Source organism: Lytechinus pictus, chromosome 13 (assembly GCF_037042905.1).
Source record: "Lytechinus pictus isolate F3 Inbred chromosome 13, Lp3.0, whole genome shotgun sequence".
NCBI classification, from domain to species: domain Eukaryota; kingdom Metazoa; phylum Echinodermata; class Echinoidea; order Temnopleuroida; family Toxopneustidae; genus Lytechinus; species Lytechinus pictus.
The window spans coordinates 2,660,343-2,678,731 of record NC_087257.1 but is presented as its reverse complement, the minus strand read 5'-3'; the positions used below and the strand labels follow the sequence as shown (position 1 = coordinate 2,678,731).

The following is an 18,389-nucleotide window of genomic DNA, read 5'->3' as shown; positions in this document are numbered from 1 at the left end:
CCATCATTTACAAGAAGTTGGCACCATGCTGACTCACTGTCTTCTTCTACTTTGTTAAAGATCTAGGATCGCTATCATGTCTTTTTTTTATAAAAACTTTGTATAAAATTAAGTTAACTTGTAATGTTTCATATTGCTTATTCTAAATGTTAATTCTTCACGTAGGCCTACTCTGTCAGGTCGGTGTTTCTAGTCAGAGTTACATAGTCTTGACGCAAACTATTTTTTCCCCTTTGGAAAATATGGCACAATGGCTACTAATTCTAATTACAGTGTATATCTATAGTCTAGATTTAACTCAAAAGTTAGATCAAAAGTCATATGCATATAAATCTACAGGAAGTAGTTTATTACTAGGCCTACCTTAAAGTTTAGAAATGATGATCGGACGGTGTTAGACCTCTAACGTATGCGTATGATCTAACGTAGATCTAGTCTTTGATAAAATCTCATGTTTATCATCTAAGCAATAAAGTATACGAAATAGTTTAGCTTACCTTGTTTCAGTTGGGAAATTTTGATTTTATCTATAGATAAATTCAAAATCCGTTTCCCTCTCCAGCCTCACGAATTTGAAGCCATGGCACCACAGTGACCGTGGGAAGTTTATATGGCGGCTCCTTATTATAAGCAACATTGGCTAACTGCGCGTAATGCGGTTCTCCCGACAGTTACAATGCAGAAATGTGGGAGATACGTAGTTTTGCCAGATAAATCAACTCCTTCTTTCAAAGATATTGTTCTAATAAAACTATGTAAGTAGACTTACGTAGTTTTGCCTTTTCATTTTCGTCAAAAATTGAAAAACTACTTTTGTAAGTCGACTTACGTAGTTCTGCCTTTTAAATCTTCTGATTTTTTAGACAATTTTACAGAAACTGGTTTTCGAATCTCAAAAAATAGTTATAGTTAGAACTTGAAATTTTGCCAGATGAAAGAGCACATTTAAAACTATAAGAAACTCCAGAAAACTGAAAAACACAAAAAAATGACTTACATAGTTTTGCCAGTTCAAATTCGAATTGAAGATAGTCTACGTTCAAAATGTTCATATTTATTGAAATGCAAATTAGGAAACTCGTAAAATGGCCATAACTTCCATGTTTTTAATCATATCCGTCTCATATTTTCATGACTTACTAATGTTATCATCCTCCATTATTCAACATTTTTTACGCATCAGTGACAGTTAAATTTACAAATAGCGCCCTCCATTGCAAAGTCAACAAATAGTAAAATGACAATAACTTTGTTGTTATCATTCATTTGGGTCTTATATTTTCAGGGCTGGCTAATGACATCATCTTCCATAATCCATATTCGTTTTTACGCATCAGTGACCATTACATTTAGAAATAGCACCCTTTATTGCAAACTAAAGAAATATGAAAACGGCCATAAGTTCCTTGTTTTAATTCATTTCGGTCTCATATTTTCAGGGTATGCTTAATGTATCATTCCACATAATCTATATGTTTTGTACGCATCAGTGACCATTACCTCTAAGAAATAACGCCCTCTTTTGAAAAATCGAAAATAGTAAAATGACCATAACTTTCTTGTTTTCAATCATTTCGGTCTGACATTTTCAAGGTTTGGTATTGGTAACATGTTTTCTAATTAATTTGTTTCTTTATACATCAGTGACCATTTTAAAAATAGCGCCCTCTATTGAAAATTTGCAAAATGTAAAATTGCCATAACTTCCTCGTTTTCATTCATTTTGGTCTCATATTTTCAGGGTTTGATCAGGATATCATCCCTCATAATTCATACGTTTTTTACCGCATCAGTAACCATTACCTTAATAAATAGCGCCCTCTATTGAAAAGTGCAAAATAGTAAAATGGCCATAATTTCCTTGTTTTCATTCATTTTGGTCTAATATTGTCAGGGTTTGCCAATGGTAACATGTTGTCTAATTCATCAGTTTTTTTTACAAATCAGTGACCATTACCTTTAAGAAATAGCGCCCTCTTTTGAAAATTCGAATATAGTAAAATGGCCATAACTTTCTTGTTTTCAATCATTTCGGTCTGACATTTCCAAGGTTTGGTATTGGTAACATGTTTTCTAATTAATTTGTTTCTTTATACATCAGTGACCATTTTAAAAATAGCGCCCTCTATTGAAAATTTGCAAAATGTAAAATTGCCATAACTTCCTCGTTTTCATTCATTTTGGTCTCATATTTTCATTGGTTGCTTATGGTAATATCTTTCGAAATTCACAGGCGTCAATGCATGCACATCGTTCTGAAACGATTGCAGTTCTAGTTCCATTTGTTCTCCTCTTCTCCTTTTTGTACTGCTTGAATAATCGGGAGGGGGTTGGATTGCCACCCTCCCACTGAGATACATGTATCTCCAATTAATAATTATATGATGGGAAAGAATTAAATAATATAAATAATACAAAGGCTACATTATTTTGGACTACCTAGTAATTCGTCTGTTTCTGTGGGCTTGAAATTTAAAAAGGGGGAAGTCAAAACGCTCACTTCACGCACGTATGGGATATAGTCATCGAAGCGTTGTGCAATCCATTTTGTCAACAATAGGGCTTTACAAAATAATAGCAAGAGCAAACAATTTGCAGGCAGGTTAGTACCAGTCTATATTGGTGTGTGAATACGGAAATAGATCTGCATTGGTTATGTTGGGTATGGACAATAAATCAATCATGATTGTCAAAAATGCATGTATACAATTATCTTAATAATTTCAAGGGACTGTTGTGCGTTATCATACTGTAAATTTGTTGAATGGAAGCGCTCGAGTGGAATATATTATTTTCAAATCACTAGTATTTCAGTCATGAGTACAGCCGATAATAGCTACAATAGTTTTATCGATTGGAATAGGTGTCACAATTGTGTATAGATGCACATAGTTCCAGACGTCATTTTCAGATCTACATCATAAATTATTCCGTATACACATTCAACGAGCGCGATATTATACAGCATCCATGGGCTATGCAAACTTCTATCATACATTCACTTGGGACATGAGGTATTGTAACTTCGTTGTTCGATTATTTGCATCTTGGACCTTCAAGAAAAGCCTACCACCATATATTTCACATTGGATCATCTATATATAATTACTTTCAAGGAAGTGGACCTGTTACACATATCCTCTAATGATGGCTTTTCAAGTACACGTAGGTATATTTTGTGTTTTGTGACTACAGAAGAAACAATTTTGCCCCACTTTAAAATAAATTAACAAACAGAATGTATTATCCATGATATTTACCAGAATCTTGGAATGATTGATTGAATATGGCTGAAGAAACATATAACTGCTCAAAGAATCAATATGGTCTGATGCATGTGTATAGCATTTTAAAATGTATTTGATTGTTCAATTTATAATTACAAGTCATGTTATTGCAGTACTTCTTTCTTTTCAATATAATACACAACACAATTTACTCTCAATCCGGTGCTACTTTCCAGTTTAGCATATAGCGTGATCATGATGAAAGGCCTCACTTGCCGGGGGGGGGGGGGGGGTCGAAGGACGCACTGCCAATACCACCCAAAGTTTCACGACCAAGGACAGAAATAAGGAAGGATGAAGCAGAAATATGAAGGGAAATGTTTGAAGTAACATATCATTAGATGTATATGTCAAAATCTCAATGAAATTAGTTTTGAAAGGTCGAAATCTGTGCTTCATCGCTTCGCTCGCTCGCTAGCGAGTTTTTACATATTTTCCTTCATCTTCCGTGCTGTGTCCTCTAAAACGTGTTAGTTATATCATGTAAACACGCTAGTATAGTAGGTCTACTTCTACGGGTTCCATGACATTTGCTCCGCTATAAATTCCTCACACTAATCGAATGACCATTTTCAACCCTGGGTTTAATAACACTATATAATACTCTTAACCTACTGTTGCAACTCTAATCCTACATCTTCGACGAAATTAAGCACGGAGCAGTTGTCACAGGAGCAAATGTTGTGTCACCATCCTACGACATATCATTACTACAATACTCTTAAACCCAATACCTGTTATTACTTCGTTGGTATTAAATGTCTGACGTCAATTAGATCTGTAATTGAATAATAAGTTTACTGCATGCATATTTTGTTTCTATTTCATCGATTATTATAAGTGAACCGACACTACACGCATGAATTTTTTATTCATATTTGGCATACCTCCATCCCACGCTTGCCCCAATTAGCCCCATTGTAATTAGCTCATGATCATGTATGAATAATCCAATATTGTATTTTTATATGAAATCTTACAATGAATTTTATTTATAACACCAAGTAAATAGGACATATTATACACCCTACTCACTTAAAAGCCCCCTCACACCTGACCGAATGTAGGCGGACGAAGGGTAACGTATAGGAAAAATGTACGAAATGCACTCGAATGAATTCAAATAAAATTTCCTTCAAATCCTGCGATCAGTAACTATTGTCAAATTTTATCAATGAACGGTAAGCGATGGATAGATATGGTATGCGAAGGATATCGATTTTTCGGTTCACCTCAATGAGTTAATTGCGGCCGAAGGCGAGCGAAGGGTTGTTCAGAAGGTGTGCGAACCCAAACACAAAGGGTAACTATGATTTACCATCAGTTACCATTGAAAACGAACTTTAAAAAAAATGCCTTTCGTCAGCCATCGCAAGGCATATTTCAGGCAATTCGGTTTGGTGTGAGGGGGCCTTAAGATAAAAAAAATTTATTTTATGGACGCTCGACACAAACCGGTGGTTATATTTAATACATTTGTTTAAAGTTTATTGTTCATTGTTTTTACCGATTGAAATTCATCAGAATTTTAAATAAATTGTCAATCAGAGGAGCAAACAAATCTTTAACAATGTAAATCACATTATATGTCATATCATTAGGATTACGAAGCGGTATATCATTTACTAGCAGACTCATCCAACTAAAGCATATTTACAAACATCAGATAACGGGATGTGTTTGCCCATCGTTTGCAATCTATTATTTCCGGTTTAAGGGATGAACAGTAAACTAATCAAGGGTTAGTTTTAAGAAAATCTAAAACGAGGCATTTAAGCTTGTTTCGTATGGTTTTCTATTAATTGTATTGTTAATGTCTTATGTCTTCCCGTACAGCCTATGATATTGAGAATTTTTATTTTCAGAGTTCCTGGATATCACTCCTTTTAGGGTGTGTGTTAGTAGTACTCTACTCATCGCTTCATTGTGAAGGTATGATGTTTATATTTATAAGTTCTTTATTATTTTATGGTGGATATATATTATTGTTTGAATTTGTATATCTCATTCGTATTCATAAGATCACTATTATATAAACTTGATATACAGCTGTTGTTATTATCCTTATTACCATCACCATTTTCTTATTTTTCATCAACATCACCACCATCACCACCACAATCACCACAATCATCACCATCACAATCATTATCACCACCACCACCATCACCACCATCACAATCATCATCACCACCACCATCAACACCATCACCACCACCACCACAATCACCACCACCATCATCACCATCACAATCATCATCACCACCACCACCACCACAATCACCATCAACATCATCATCATCACCACCACCACCACCACCACGATCACCACCACCACCACCACCATGATCATCACCATCATCATCATCACCACCACCACCACCATCATCATCATTACCATCATCACCATTATCATCATCGCAATACCAGGAATACTGATTGTTATACTGATTTGTTTAAACTTATTGCTTTGATATGCAAGAAGACAACGGAAGCCCTCTGTGAATAGTGAAACAAGCGTTGAAAATTTATAGAAAAATAAAATAACAAAATAATTATTTAATATGCCAGTATTGTGAATCCTAATTGATGCGTAACTTGACGGTCTGTTCAAGATAACGCAATTAAAATCATTGTGTTCCTTTGCATATTGATTTTCTGATTATTTATATTATGGGCTTGCACTTTTTACATAATATAATTCTTCAGCACTTTCTTTCCTGTTACCTCGTTTACCTCCCTTTGTCCCTCTCCATCTCTATATCATGTTCCCTCCCTATTTTTCGTTCTTTAATTCCATCTTCATTGCTATTTTGGAAATACATCTTCTGATATCTTAGGGATTTTAGGAATTGAAATATTCTTAAGACTATGACGTCTAAATTTCGCACAATGTCTATGACGAATAATTCTTGATTGTTCATAGTGACTCCAATACATGTATGTATACAGTCTATTCTCAAACCTGGCAAAAACATGGAGGAATATTTCTTTGAATCCTTTAATCACATATTAAACATTACTCTAAATTTTCTCTTCCTGTGCAGCACAATGTTCCATCCCGGCTGCTAGGTTCGAAGCTTCATCGAAACTCCAATCGGTATTCTCCCCTAACTATCCCGATGAATATCCAGAAGATACGACATGTGCGTGGCTTATCAACAGTCCCTCAGGATCCAGCCGAATACAGCTAAGGGTGATCAAGGAGGATTTCTCGTGTTGCTGTAACAATGATTATTTGCTGATAAAAGATGGTAACTATATAATCTCATTGTATGTATGTATGTTTTATTTATTTAAATACGGAATTAAAGTCCGTACATAAAAATTGAAAAACAGTAATCCGGGATCGTCATACTACGGCGATTCATAAATGGCCTTGGTCTGAATTTTGGTTCAGCATAAAACGTGGTCTAAAACTTTGTTGCAAAATATGACAGTGACGAACCTCAAAAAAATAAATTCAATTTATGAAGACTTCTGGCACCCCTCGATAAGTTTCATTACTTGTTCAGATAAATCAGGGAAGAGACTATCGTATGTTTTAATGAGAAGATGTCTAGAACCAGGTGTAGGACCTATGGGACTATAAGCCAGTATCTCTCAAAACGTAGCCTAACGTTAGGTTTATTTTAGTCAGGATTGTCGATGGTCTTTACAAATTAAAGAAGGACCATGTTCATCATTTAGAAACAGACTTGCTGTGAGATTTCTTTATAACACTATGATTCATCACATGTTTCCACCCAGGTGCAAACTCCACTGCCAGGTCAATCGCGATACTGTGCTCTGACCAAAACCCAGTTGCAGTGACCAGTAGCGGTCACGCCCTCTACGGCGAATTCCAGAGTGATGGCGATGGGAATATAGGCCTCGGTTACGAGATCCAGTTCGACTATTTTGGTAAGAAACTTTTTTATTTAACCCAAATTCCTTTGTAGTTCTTTGATGTCTATTAATTTTTTTCTCAAGGAATAACTAAGGATTTAAAAACCATAAATCCTAATTACCATTGTTCAGTTGTTCGAGTTGCCTTCCTGAAAATGACTTGGTCTAATTAGCACGGTATTCAAATACGTCCTATACGAAAATGATTTGTTACTTATCATCCTACTCAGTATTACCTCTCTTATTAAAGGAGAATGAAACTCTTGGAGCAAGTTAGCTTTTGTGAAAGCAGAACAATCAAAAAATAAGATCAACAAAACTTTGAGAAAAATAGGACTAGCAATAAAAGAGTTATGAGCATTTGAATGTCGAGATCACTAATGCTATGGAGATCCTCCATTGGCAATGCGACCAAGATATGTGATGTCACACACGTACAACTCTCCCATTTGGACACTGAAAATATACCCCAAAACATCTCTTTTTGCTCATTCTAATCATATGACAAACGATTCATCAATGATATAATGTTGTGAAACCTCTGTACTTGTCATCTCATAAAGAGAACACCTCACCTTGTGATAGACTCTATAAAAGTGAGAATATAAGTGAAATAAGTACTAAAGTAATGAGGGAGTTGTACGTGTGTGATATCACAGATCTTGGTCGCATTGCCGTTGGGAGGATCTACATGGCACTAGTGATCTCAATATTCGAATGCTCATAACTTTCTTATTATTCATTCAATCTTCCTCAAACTTTCAACAATATGTTTCTTTGATTTTTCTCTTTGATATGGATTCAGCTGGTTTCAAGGGTTTCATTCTCCTTTAATATTCTCAAAATCGAAGTATCATAAAACTATGCACATTTGTTCTAGTTTATTACCAATTTTATAATCTGTTATCATTATACACTTCTACACACTGTATAAATGTATAATCTTTTATTATTATAATTGCGACTTGTCCTCTGGTTCCAATGTTGTTTTATGATTAAATTATTACCATTACTATCTAATTTCTTATTCTGATTATACGTCAACAGATTCCACAGTTTCTTGTCCAACGGGCTGGATCGAACGACTTGGTTACTGCTACAAACTATATAATGAACCATTACCATGGCAACAGGCTGCATCACGATGTGGATACGATGGAGGGTTCCTAACCTCAATCGTTAATCCGGAAGAAAATGATTTCATACTAGGTAAAGTTTAAAACCTCGTAAAAAACAGGAATATTTAGATTGTGTAAAAAGTCAAATTGTTTGTGTATATTAATGTTTTTCCCAAGTAATATTATATAATAATTTGTCTACAAAATGCACCATATTTTGTATATATCTTTATGTCTTTATATCTTTATTATCATTGATGTTTTGCATATAATTATAATGACAATGATTTGTATCGTAAATATTTGTTATGTATCAATATTTATGACATTTCTGTTGGAAATAAATCTGAATCTGAATCTGAATATCATATGAATTAACGATTTATATTTGTACATCTGGTAAATAGTTCTTAGGTATGATAGAATTTGAACTGATTTGAGTTCATTTTATATCATCCTTATTCCAGGTTCCTTTAAAGATGAGACGTCTCTCTCCTGGATTGGAATGAATTCTACTGGAAACTGGCTAGACGGTCTAAACTCAGAATTTTATAATAAGTACGAAATGGTTTACTTGTTTAAAGCTTGGATAAATGTGGCAGGGGGGGGGGCTCACTGGCAGAACATGCTGAATGAGTACAGCCCATTTCCCTCTCTGTTGATGCCTCCAAGGCCTTCTTGAGTGGGATGCATAAAACAATGTTTAACTTAATACACATGTATATATACACGCAACTGTACTACAAGAGCAAGTCAGAGCTTTTGTTATGAAACAACAGTATGTGAAAATTTCCTCACATACACACAACCAGTGCGTTCATCTTCATCATCTAGAAGCGGCACGTACTCTGGAAGAAGAAGAAGAAGAAGAAGGGGATACAGTCTGCTAGGCATATCACTATGGTCAATGTGACACTTTAAATTCTTACACTTTTTTCTCCAAAAATGTATTTTATATATACTTTTGCCTTTCTCAATAGCTTTCAGGGTGAGTTACCAAGCACTTCTCAATGTTCCGCTATTGATCTAAGTAACAATGGACGATGGACTGTTTCTGACTGCCTTAATCAACAACTCACGTTTATTTGCAAGAAAACTAAAGGTGTGTACCCCTATATTGATCAAAGAAAAATGGGAAGATGGACATGATGAATAATCTTAGTTATTGTCGTGACCAAACAATTGTACATTTCTTTCCTTTGCTTTTCATTCTTGCAAACGCATGTCTACTTCTTAGAATTATTCTTATAGTGTCGTGAAATGAACCGTACCCCCCAATATATAACAAATATAATGCTTTTTTGTTTTTGTTGTTGTAGAGGATAATGATTACATTGAAGCTGGTCATGATAAGCTGGCTCCCCAACATTGTTAAGAATTGTTTATATGATTACTTTCTTTTTATAATGTGAATGAATTATTTAACAATTTTTTGAGAGAATTTTAAATGAATAAATAGATAATGGAATAAAATTATGCAACATGTTTGCAAAAAACTTATTTATGAAAAAAACATTATTGATGTGATTATAATTATTATTCATAGATGGATCCGGTGGAAGATATTGGACAGAGATCGTAACCACTGACGAAAATGGTGGAAATGTAACTCCATATGGAGCGATTGCAGGCATCATCTTTGCTATGTTCTTCTGTTGGATGGTGTGCTGCTGTTCTGGAGCCAGGGATAATTGGTTGATCACGAAAACACTGAGTTGTATACTCGAAAAAATATCCGATTGTTTTAGGTGCATTGGGCATTCTGTTAGAACTTGCTTGTCCTGCAGGTGCCTCAGGCGCGGGACAACAGATGAAGGGATTGAGGCAAGAAGGGCCAATCCAGAATTTCGCTTCAGTGTGTCTGTTGACAATATAAGGTCGTCCACTAGGATGTCGTCGTCGTCAGAGAGTGGTGATCGTTCGATAAGAATGTCGGTGATATCACAATCGTCGTCGCCGCCGACGTACGGGGACGTTACATCAGAGCCCCCTCCTCCGGCATACTCGGAAGCCTTTGACCCTGTATTTGATATTTCTCACAGCGACGTTGGAGGATCGAGATTGTCATTGAATATGGGTGAAGTTGCCGCAGCGCCATCGTACGAGTCTGTTGTAGGTTCTGAAAGCAATATATGAAGGAACATTCTCAATACTTTCAGACTATAACAACTATTTATACATCAGTGTGAGGGACGACACCATATGGGATGGGGTCAGGGGCATCCCAGGGATTTTATAGTAGGGCCTGGTAATAAATCAGGGGAAAATGGAAGAAAGTAGACCCGAAAAAAGAGAGGTCCTGGTCCTGTTCCTGCACAATTCCATATCATTTCAATTACACAATTTATAGTTTATTGAATAAAAGTATTGTGTCAATATCAATCAGAATTTTCATCGTAAAATGTATTTATCTTTGATATTAATAAATGTGCTCGCTCTTTTCTTTTTTTAAAGATTATTAAAATATTTTCTCGGTCATTCGTCATTAATAATACCTTACAATTCTTTTTTTTTTCTGGTAGACACGATGGCGGAATCTTAAAATGGAGTCTTTGATATATGTGTTGATCTGCTATTGTAGTAATCTTTAAAGGGTTCTGCGGAATTTAGCCTACTATAAAATCTTGGAATATAATATATTTTTTTTCTTCATGCATGTCATATATGACGTGTTTCAAAAAAATAGATTTCATTCCGGTGTAGTTTTCTATGGGGTCGTTACCAAATGGTAATAAAAGTGTGGTGTACACTGTAAAAAACGAAGTGTTAATTTAGCACTCACAGTGCTTGTACATGTATAGTGACTGCACTACGAGTGCAGATTTTCTAGTTCAAATTTAAACCAGAAAATCAGCACTCGTAAGTAAGTGCTAAATTAGCACTTCGTTTTTACAGTGTATAGGCCCATTAACCCGCCGACTGCCGAATCATTTGTACAAAATACAAAAACAAAACAATATCCGTCCCGAGGTAGGAAATAGGTCTATAACTTATTTGTATTATTAAAGGTAATAATGAGTGGAGAGATTACAGATAATTTAATATAATGAGTATTTATTAAACTTTTAACATAAATGTATACCATGTGTCAGTAATATTGTCACCCCTTACGCAGAACAAAATTCACCATTCTTTTACTCCTGAGTTGGATTTTTGAAAATATATTGCTTATAATATTTCCTTTCAATTTTATATATTTTTTTCAATAGTAATTAATCAATGATTTACCTTGCAAGCACAATCACTCATTCATTTCCCACACTATGTCGCTATGACTGGCCACCATTTGGGCTCCGAGGTTTCAGACATTTGAATTTGCCCCTACTCACACTACAATATGTAGATCTGCCCACGCAAAACAGATTGTGCTCAGCTGTACATTCATTGGAAGAAAGTTTATTGACCAGAAATGCTACTACTCCTCTAAGGGGAGAGGGTAAAAGAACCTGGCAAAGGGGTGACAATGATTATGGCACACGATATAATTATATCCATGAAATAAGAAATAGGAAATATTTAATTAATATAAATCAATATTCTCATTGTCAACTCTTTGAATATTTTTTATGGCTTTAAGTTTACTGGGCCCCTTTCTATGTTTTTTTCATGAAATGAGATTACATCAATCCATTAAGTAGGAAAGTTTTGACAAACTTACCGACGCTGATAATTCTTTTTTTTTTTGGTCATTGTTTATCATGTAATACAAATATTGATAAATGGTCTGTCATTGTACATTCAGTAAGGATTTAATTTTTTTTAATCAGAGCTACAATTGCAAACCTTGAGGTCAGCCAGAACTCTCGTCCTGAGGTTTAAAAAAATCAGTTGCTGATTGCTGCGATAATGATGTCTAAATATGAATCAATATGAACGCTTTAATCCCAAAAGGACGGGGGCATGATGCCCCCCCCCCCCTGGACGCTTCGCGCGATATTTTCGAAGCGCAAAAAGAGAGCGCCGCAAAATTATATGACTCCTTTTTTTAAGTCTCGCGCAACTTTTGAGACATACGGGGATAGCATCGCGACGCCACGTGACTTTTTTACGAGACAGTCACCGTGTTTACACTTAATCGGCAATTGGTTCTGAACCAAATGCCGATGCAGAATCGGCATTTGGATTGCGTTTACACGTTGTTACAGCTCGCGGTTCAGAACCGCGAGCCGATGCAAAAACCTGAAATGATACGCATACCTACAATATACGTCATAATAAAGACAACGCTGGATCAGTGCGCTTACAATTACGTCACAATGGTAAAGTAATTGAAATGCGCAGAAATTGCCGGTGCAGAATCGGCTTTCTGTTTACACGTAGTAAAAAAGCCGATTCTGCATCGGCTCGCGGTTCAGAACCTACTACTTTGGTGGTGCAAATTGCCGGTTCTGAACCGCGAGCCGATTCAAGTTGCTCGCGTTTACACGCTATGAAAAAGCCGATGCTGAATCGGCTCGCGGTTCAGAACCGCGAGCCGATTCAAATGCCGATTAAGTGTAAACACGGTGAGTGTCATGCCGAAAATGGCACATTTTTATACTTTGTTTACAAAGTCTATGGGAGATGAAATTCATAAAAGGGTGATTATTTTTTTCTTATTGGTCTGCTTAATTAATTTAGGGTTTAATTTAGCTGTTAAATGGTCTTTAATAATTTCCATTGAAAACAAAAGAAAAACAAAAGATGAAAAAACACAGATTTACCTAAGAAATTCTAAAAACTAAGAAATACATATGGAAAAAATGGCTTTTGCAATTTGTTTTGTTGGAACATTTAAATTAGATTACAAAGATACATCTGGAAATAAATAAAAAAAGAAAATTCGAAGTGCATTTGGGTGATGAATCTGCAAATAATGTTTTTCATAAATAAATTTGCACTTTTTATTCATAATGAATTTGAAATTATTATTTCAAGTTTTTGTTACATACTGGCTTGTACATGCACTGCAAAAACTCCGGTGTTGATTTAACACCAGCCCGGAATGTATATATGTCCACACCAGAGTGTAAAACAACACCAGTTTCGTTTTGGTCTATCACCAGAAAGGTGTTTATACAAGGTTTGATTCCAAACTGGTGTTGTTTCAATACTTCTCTGGTGTGGACATATAGATTCCGGGCTGGTGTTAAATCAACACCGGAGTTTTTGCAGTGTATTTTGTGTGGTAATGTGCGTGCCAAATTTCGGCGCGATTGCGCGAACGGCGGCCGAGATCAGAAGGGGGCATTGTGCCCCCCCCCCCCATCTTTAATACATCTCAAATAGTCCAGTCCTTTTAGGGTTAAGTTTCTAAACACTTCAGGCTATGGAATTACTGTTTTTTCTCTTATTGCAAGACTTTTATGGTGCATATTGAATAAAATTTTCCGGTCAACAGATAAAACGGAGATAAACATGATATATATGCCTTTATTTAGGCCTTACTAGTATTTCCGGGGCCATTGTGAAGTTAATCACATAAAATGTCACGTTAACAATATTTTGAGGTCAAACTTGAACTTTTAGGTTCGAGTAACTGAAATTTGATTGGGTCTTCATCAATGTTATTGCTATGAGTTTTTATAAGGGGGTTCTGTTTCACGCGAGCCCCCATGCCTACTTCATATTTAAACAATATAGATAGTAAATTGTACCTGTGAAGTGCTATATTTACTACAGTAAGTTCCATTTTGTCTTTGATATAAATACAAATCTAATGGATGATAATAATTGCTTAGCTGCAGAATAAATGTACATGTATAATGGTTAATCAAACAAAACCACGATGATGATATGATGGCAAAAATTGATGATAATGATGATGATGATGATGATGATGATGACGATGATGATAATGATGATGATGATGTGATGATGACGATGATGATGATGACGATGATGATGATGGTGATGATGATGGTGATGATGATGATGGTGATGATGATGATGATGATGATGATAATGATAATGATAATGATGATGATGATGATGATGGTGATGATGATGATGATGATGTTTATGATAATGATGATGATAATCTTTTTTTTATTTGATGTAAAATTGCATGAATGATATTCCAACCTGATATGTAATAATCTTGAATATGATTTTTGTACAGGGATACTTGGAAATATGTTTTGTTATTTATATGCTAAAGTGTACAAAACAAACTGTAATTGTTGAAAATGGAAATAAACGAAATGAAATGAAAATGAAATGAATGCATAAACAATATACTGTATACCCATATGTATGTTTACTCATTTAACATGTTTGCGAAAAATGTACAAATTTATAAAATTAAAGAAAAAAAAAGGAAATTACGAACAATTTACACCATTCTACAATATTCTATAAAATGATTATATTAATCATAATCTTAATCCCGGGGTTACTGTCGCAATCGTAGAGCAGTTAAAAGAGGGTAAATAACAAAAGATGAGAAGAAGGAACGGAGAGGGAAAACTCGATTAACCTTGTAATTCATTTGAGACAAAATGGCATCCCCTTCCTTTGTCTTGACCCCCCCCCACCCCCTCCCCCCCCCCCTCCCCACCAAAAAAAAAAAACCTTTGTGCCACCTATGTTAGTGCTTAAAACAAATTGTGTAAAGCAAATGAAGTGCCACTATAGAAACAATTAAGGTTGCATATACAGATAACCACTGCAAAAAGACAAGATGATAAGCGTAATTCATGAAGCTATATTAGCGCGAGGGAGGGGGTTCCGGCCGGTAAGCCGTTATGCGAAACACACTGTTTTATATTGTCATTGTTTAAGTATCCAAAGAAATGATGCATAATTCGAATATTGGAGAGATTGAGAGCTAAAAGTGGGAGGAAACTGTTATCAAAACAGTTTAACACTGCATGCATACGAAATGTATTTGCCATATGCCTATGCGTTCTTGCAAATAATTTTTTGGGGATTTTATATATATATATACAATCTTGGTCTCGTAGTAGAGTATCATTGATACATAAGAGGGGCGATACAAATCTCCCAGAGAATTTTAGAATGATAGCACTATCAAACACGACTGGCAAAATGTTTCATCAAATACTTGCTAATAGAATTGAATGTTTTGTAACAGAGAATGAATATATAGACCGTACTATTCAAAAGGGATTTTTGCATGGTATATCTGGCTGTCTTGATCACAATACAGTGGTACATGAAATTATCAAACATACAAAAAAATCCCGTAGAACTGCACATTTCACTTGGTTTGATCTGGCAGATGCTTTTGGTTCAGTACCACATGACCTTATCAAATTCAGTCTTGATCGTAATAAGATTCCTAAACCTATCACTGACTATATCACGAATTTGTACTCTTCCCTTGACGGTTTTGTTTCAACCAAGGATTGGAATTCCCAGCAGTTTCGTTTTAGAAATGGTATATTTCAGGGAGATCCTTTATCACCAATAATTTTTCTCCTTTGTTTCAATCCATTAATTGAAACTCTCTCAGAGAATAGCCGATTCGGATATGAGTTAGATGGTCAAAAGTTCATCACTGCACCATTTGCAGATGACTTTTGTTTAATAACAGGAAATAAAAGAACCCATCAACGGCTCATGAATACAATCTCTTCTCGTATTTTGTCACTCGGGTTGAAATTAAAACAGAAAAAATGTAGAACCCTTTCAATATCAGGAGGTTCCCCAACTGATTTGAAATTTCAATTGGATAATATTGAGCTCGAAACCCTGAAAACGGAAGAGTTTAAATTCCTATGCTCGTTTGTGACATATGACAACTCATCAGATGATATATTTCAATATGTAAAATCAATTATTGAAAGAGGTATCCAAAACATTGAAAAGGCTTTGATTCGTGATGAATACAAGCTGAAGGTATTTGCTGACTATTTTCTGCCATCACTGAGATTCCACCTTACAGTCAATGAACTTACCGAAACCCACTTAAAGTCACTAGATGCATTGTGTAATCGATATCTAAAAAAGTGGTCTGGCCTTGCGAGACCAGCCACTTTGGCTTTCCTTCATATGCCAGAATGTCTAAATATACCCAACATTTCAGATCTCTATTACGAAGCTCAAACTCAGAATTATACTAGAATAAGAGCAACGGGGGATGCTAAAGTTACCCATTGCTTAGATGTTGCCCTTGAAAGAGAATCTCAGTGGACAAGAAAAAAGTCAACAGTTGTGAACAGTAATAATGTCTTTAAATCGCTTCCAGATACGAATGTCACACTCCCAAAATTGAAAAAGCAGGTTAAAGATTCTCAACTACAAAAACGATCACAAGATTGGCTTCTTCATGTCCAATCACTTTCAGTACAAGGCAAGTTTTTTTGAATTGGCAAGCATGGAATCAAAATCTGCGGATTGGAAAAGTTTGATTTATAATCTACCAAATAAAGTTGCTAAGTTTCTCATGAATTCCCTTTCGGATACACTCAATACAAATGCAAATCTATCTCGCTGGGGGAAAATGTCTTCAGCAAATTGTAATAGATGTCAAAATGGAAAAACAGTACATCATGTGCTAAATGCATGACCTATATCACTTGACGAAGGGCGCTACACTTGGCGTCATGACAACATCTTATTGTATTTGGCCGAATCTATTCAAGAAGGCATAAAGTCATTTGTGGATATCATTATGTACACAGATCTTAAGGAAGGGCGATGGACAAAGGAAGGAATATCTACCATACCACTAGAATGCACTCAAACAAATCTCATACCAGATATCTGCATTTTTTGGAGCAACATAAAGAAACTTCTCATACTCGAATTATCAGTCCCTTTTGAAATGAATATATCCAAAGCACATGAGTTCAAATCAAACAAGTACGCCCCCCTAGTCACAGATATAGAAAGCAATGGATATTCAGTGGTATTCCTTCCTTTGGAAATCGGCTCTCGAGGCCACATCTCACCGGACAATGCAACGAGGCTAAAGCGGCTGCTAAAGGAAACTGGGAGTCCCGTCCATCTCAAACAATTCCGAAAGAATATATCAAAATTGGCCATCGTGTCATCTTTTGTCATCTATTACTCCAAAAAACTGAATATGTGGGAAAACAAACTCCCTCTCCGTGTTTCAAATACATAGACGGACTCCATTTTCCTTCCCTTTGCTAACCTCGTTGCACTTCCCAGTACTTTTCTCCATATCGATTGTTGTATTATATTCTAAGGTGGTTTTTTTTCTGTATATTGAATTTTATTACCCTGCATTTTCTCATTATAGAGAAATGCTAACCTCGTTGCACTTCCCAGTATTTTTCTCCATATTGATTGTTGTATTATATTCTAAGTTTTTTTTTCTGTTTAGTGAATTTTATTGCCCTGCATTTTCTCATTATAGAGAAATGTCCTGGGCGTACATTGTATTCCTTTAATGTGCAGATTTGCAAATAAAGTGATATATAACAACAACATATATATATATATATATACATGTGTATTGTATATATATATATATATATATATATATATATATATATATATATATATACATGTGTATTGTGTGAAAGAAATGGATGAAGAGAACAATGGCAGGCGTAGCTTAAATCAAGGTTCCCCAGAGCTATCTACCCTTTTTGGAAAAATTGGTGATGCCGAAAAAATGTCTCTGCCGGGAATCGAACCCGGGCCCCCAGCTTTGAACGACGGTGCCTTAACCACTAGACCACAGAGTCGGGTTAGTGGCTAGGGCGACCCCGATCCAATTGACCGTCAGATAGACAGATTTTCGACACCATACCAATTATAATTTCCTTTGTCGGGTGAAGGTGGGTTTTGAACAATGACAAGCCGCCATGCCTCAGCTGGATCAAAGCTATTGCTTTGATACAGTACACGTATGGGAGAAAGTATACAAATGTGTGAAGTTATACATGTACTACAGCTTTGACAACTCTTTTATATTTAAATATTGTGTGAAAGAAATGGATGAAGAGAACAATGGCAGGCGTAGCTTAAATCAAGGTTCCCCAATACATGTGTATTGTATATATATATATATATATATATATATATATATATTGTAAAGAAATGGATGAAGAGAACAATGGTAGGCGTAGCTTAAATCAAAGTTCCCCAGAGCTATCTACCCTTTGGAAAAATTGGTGAT

The 18,389-nt window shown here is 35.5% G+C and overlaps 1 protein-coding gene across 1 annotated transcript; it reads left to right on the top strand.

Moving 5' to 3' along the window:
• Positions 1–2,600: 2,600 nt before the first annotated feature.
• On the top strand, positions 2,601–12,955 carry LOC129274772 (uncharacterized). Its single transcript, XM_054911523.2, has 8 exons — positions 2,601–3,165; positions 5,153–5,219; positions 6,335–6,541; positions 7,038–7,190; positions 8,223–8,384; positions 8,761–8,851; positions 9,274–9,395; positions 9,840–12,955. The coding sequence occupies exons 1-8, from the start codon at positions 3,145–3,147 to the stop codon at positions 10,427–10,429; spliced, it is 1,413 nt and encodes a 470-aa protein (XP_054767498.2). The 5' UTR covers positions 2,601–3,144; the 3' UTR covers positions 10,430–12,955.
• The last annotated feature ends 5,434 nt before the right edge of the window (positions 12,956–18,389 follow it).

Coding starts and splice junctions, on each gene's coding strand:
- LOC129274772 (XM_054911523.2), top strand. CDS start 3,145: ATGATGGCTTTTCAAGTACAC. Junction 6,542..7,037: donor TTATTTGCTGATAAAAGATG/GTAACTATATAA, acceptor GTTTCCACCCAG/GTGCAAACTCCACTGCCAGG. Junction 9,396..9,839: donor TATTTGCAAGAAAACTAAAG/GTGTGTACCCCT, acceptor TATTATTCATAG/ATGGATCCGGTGGAAGATAT.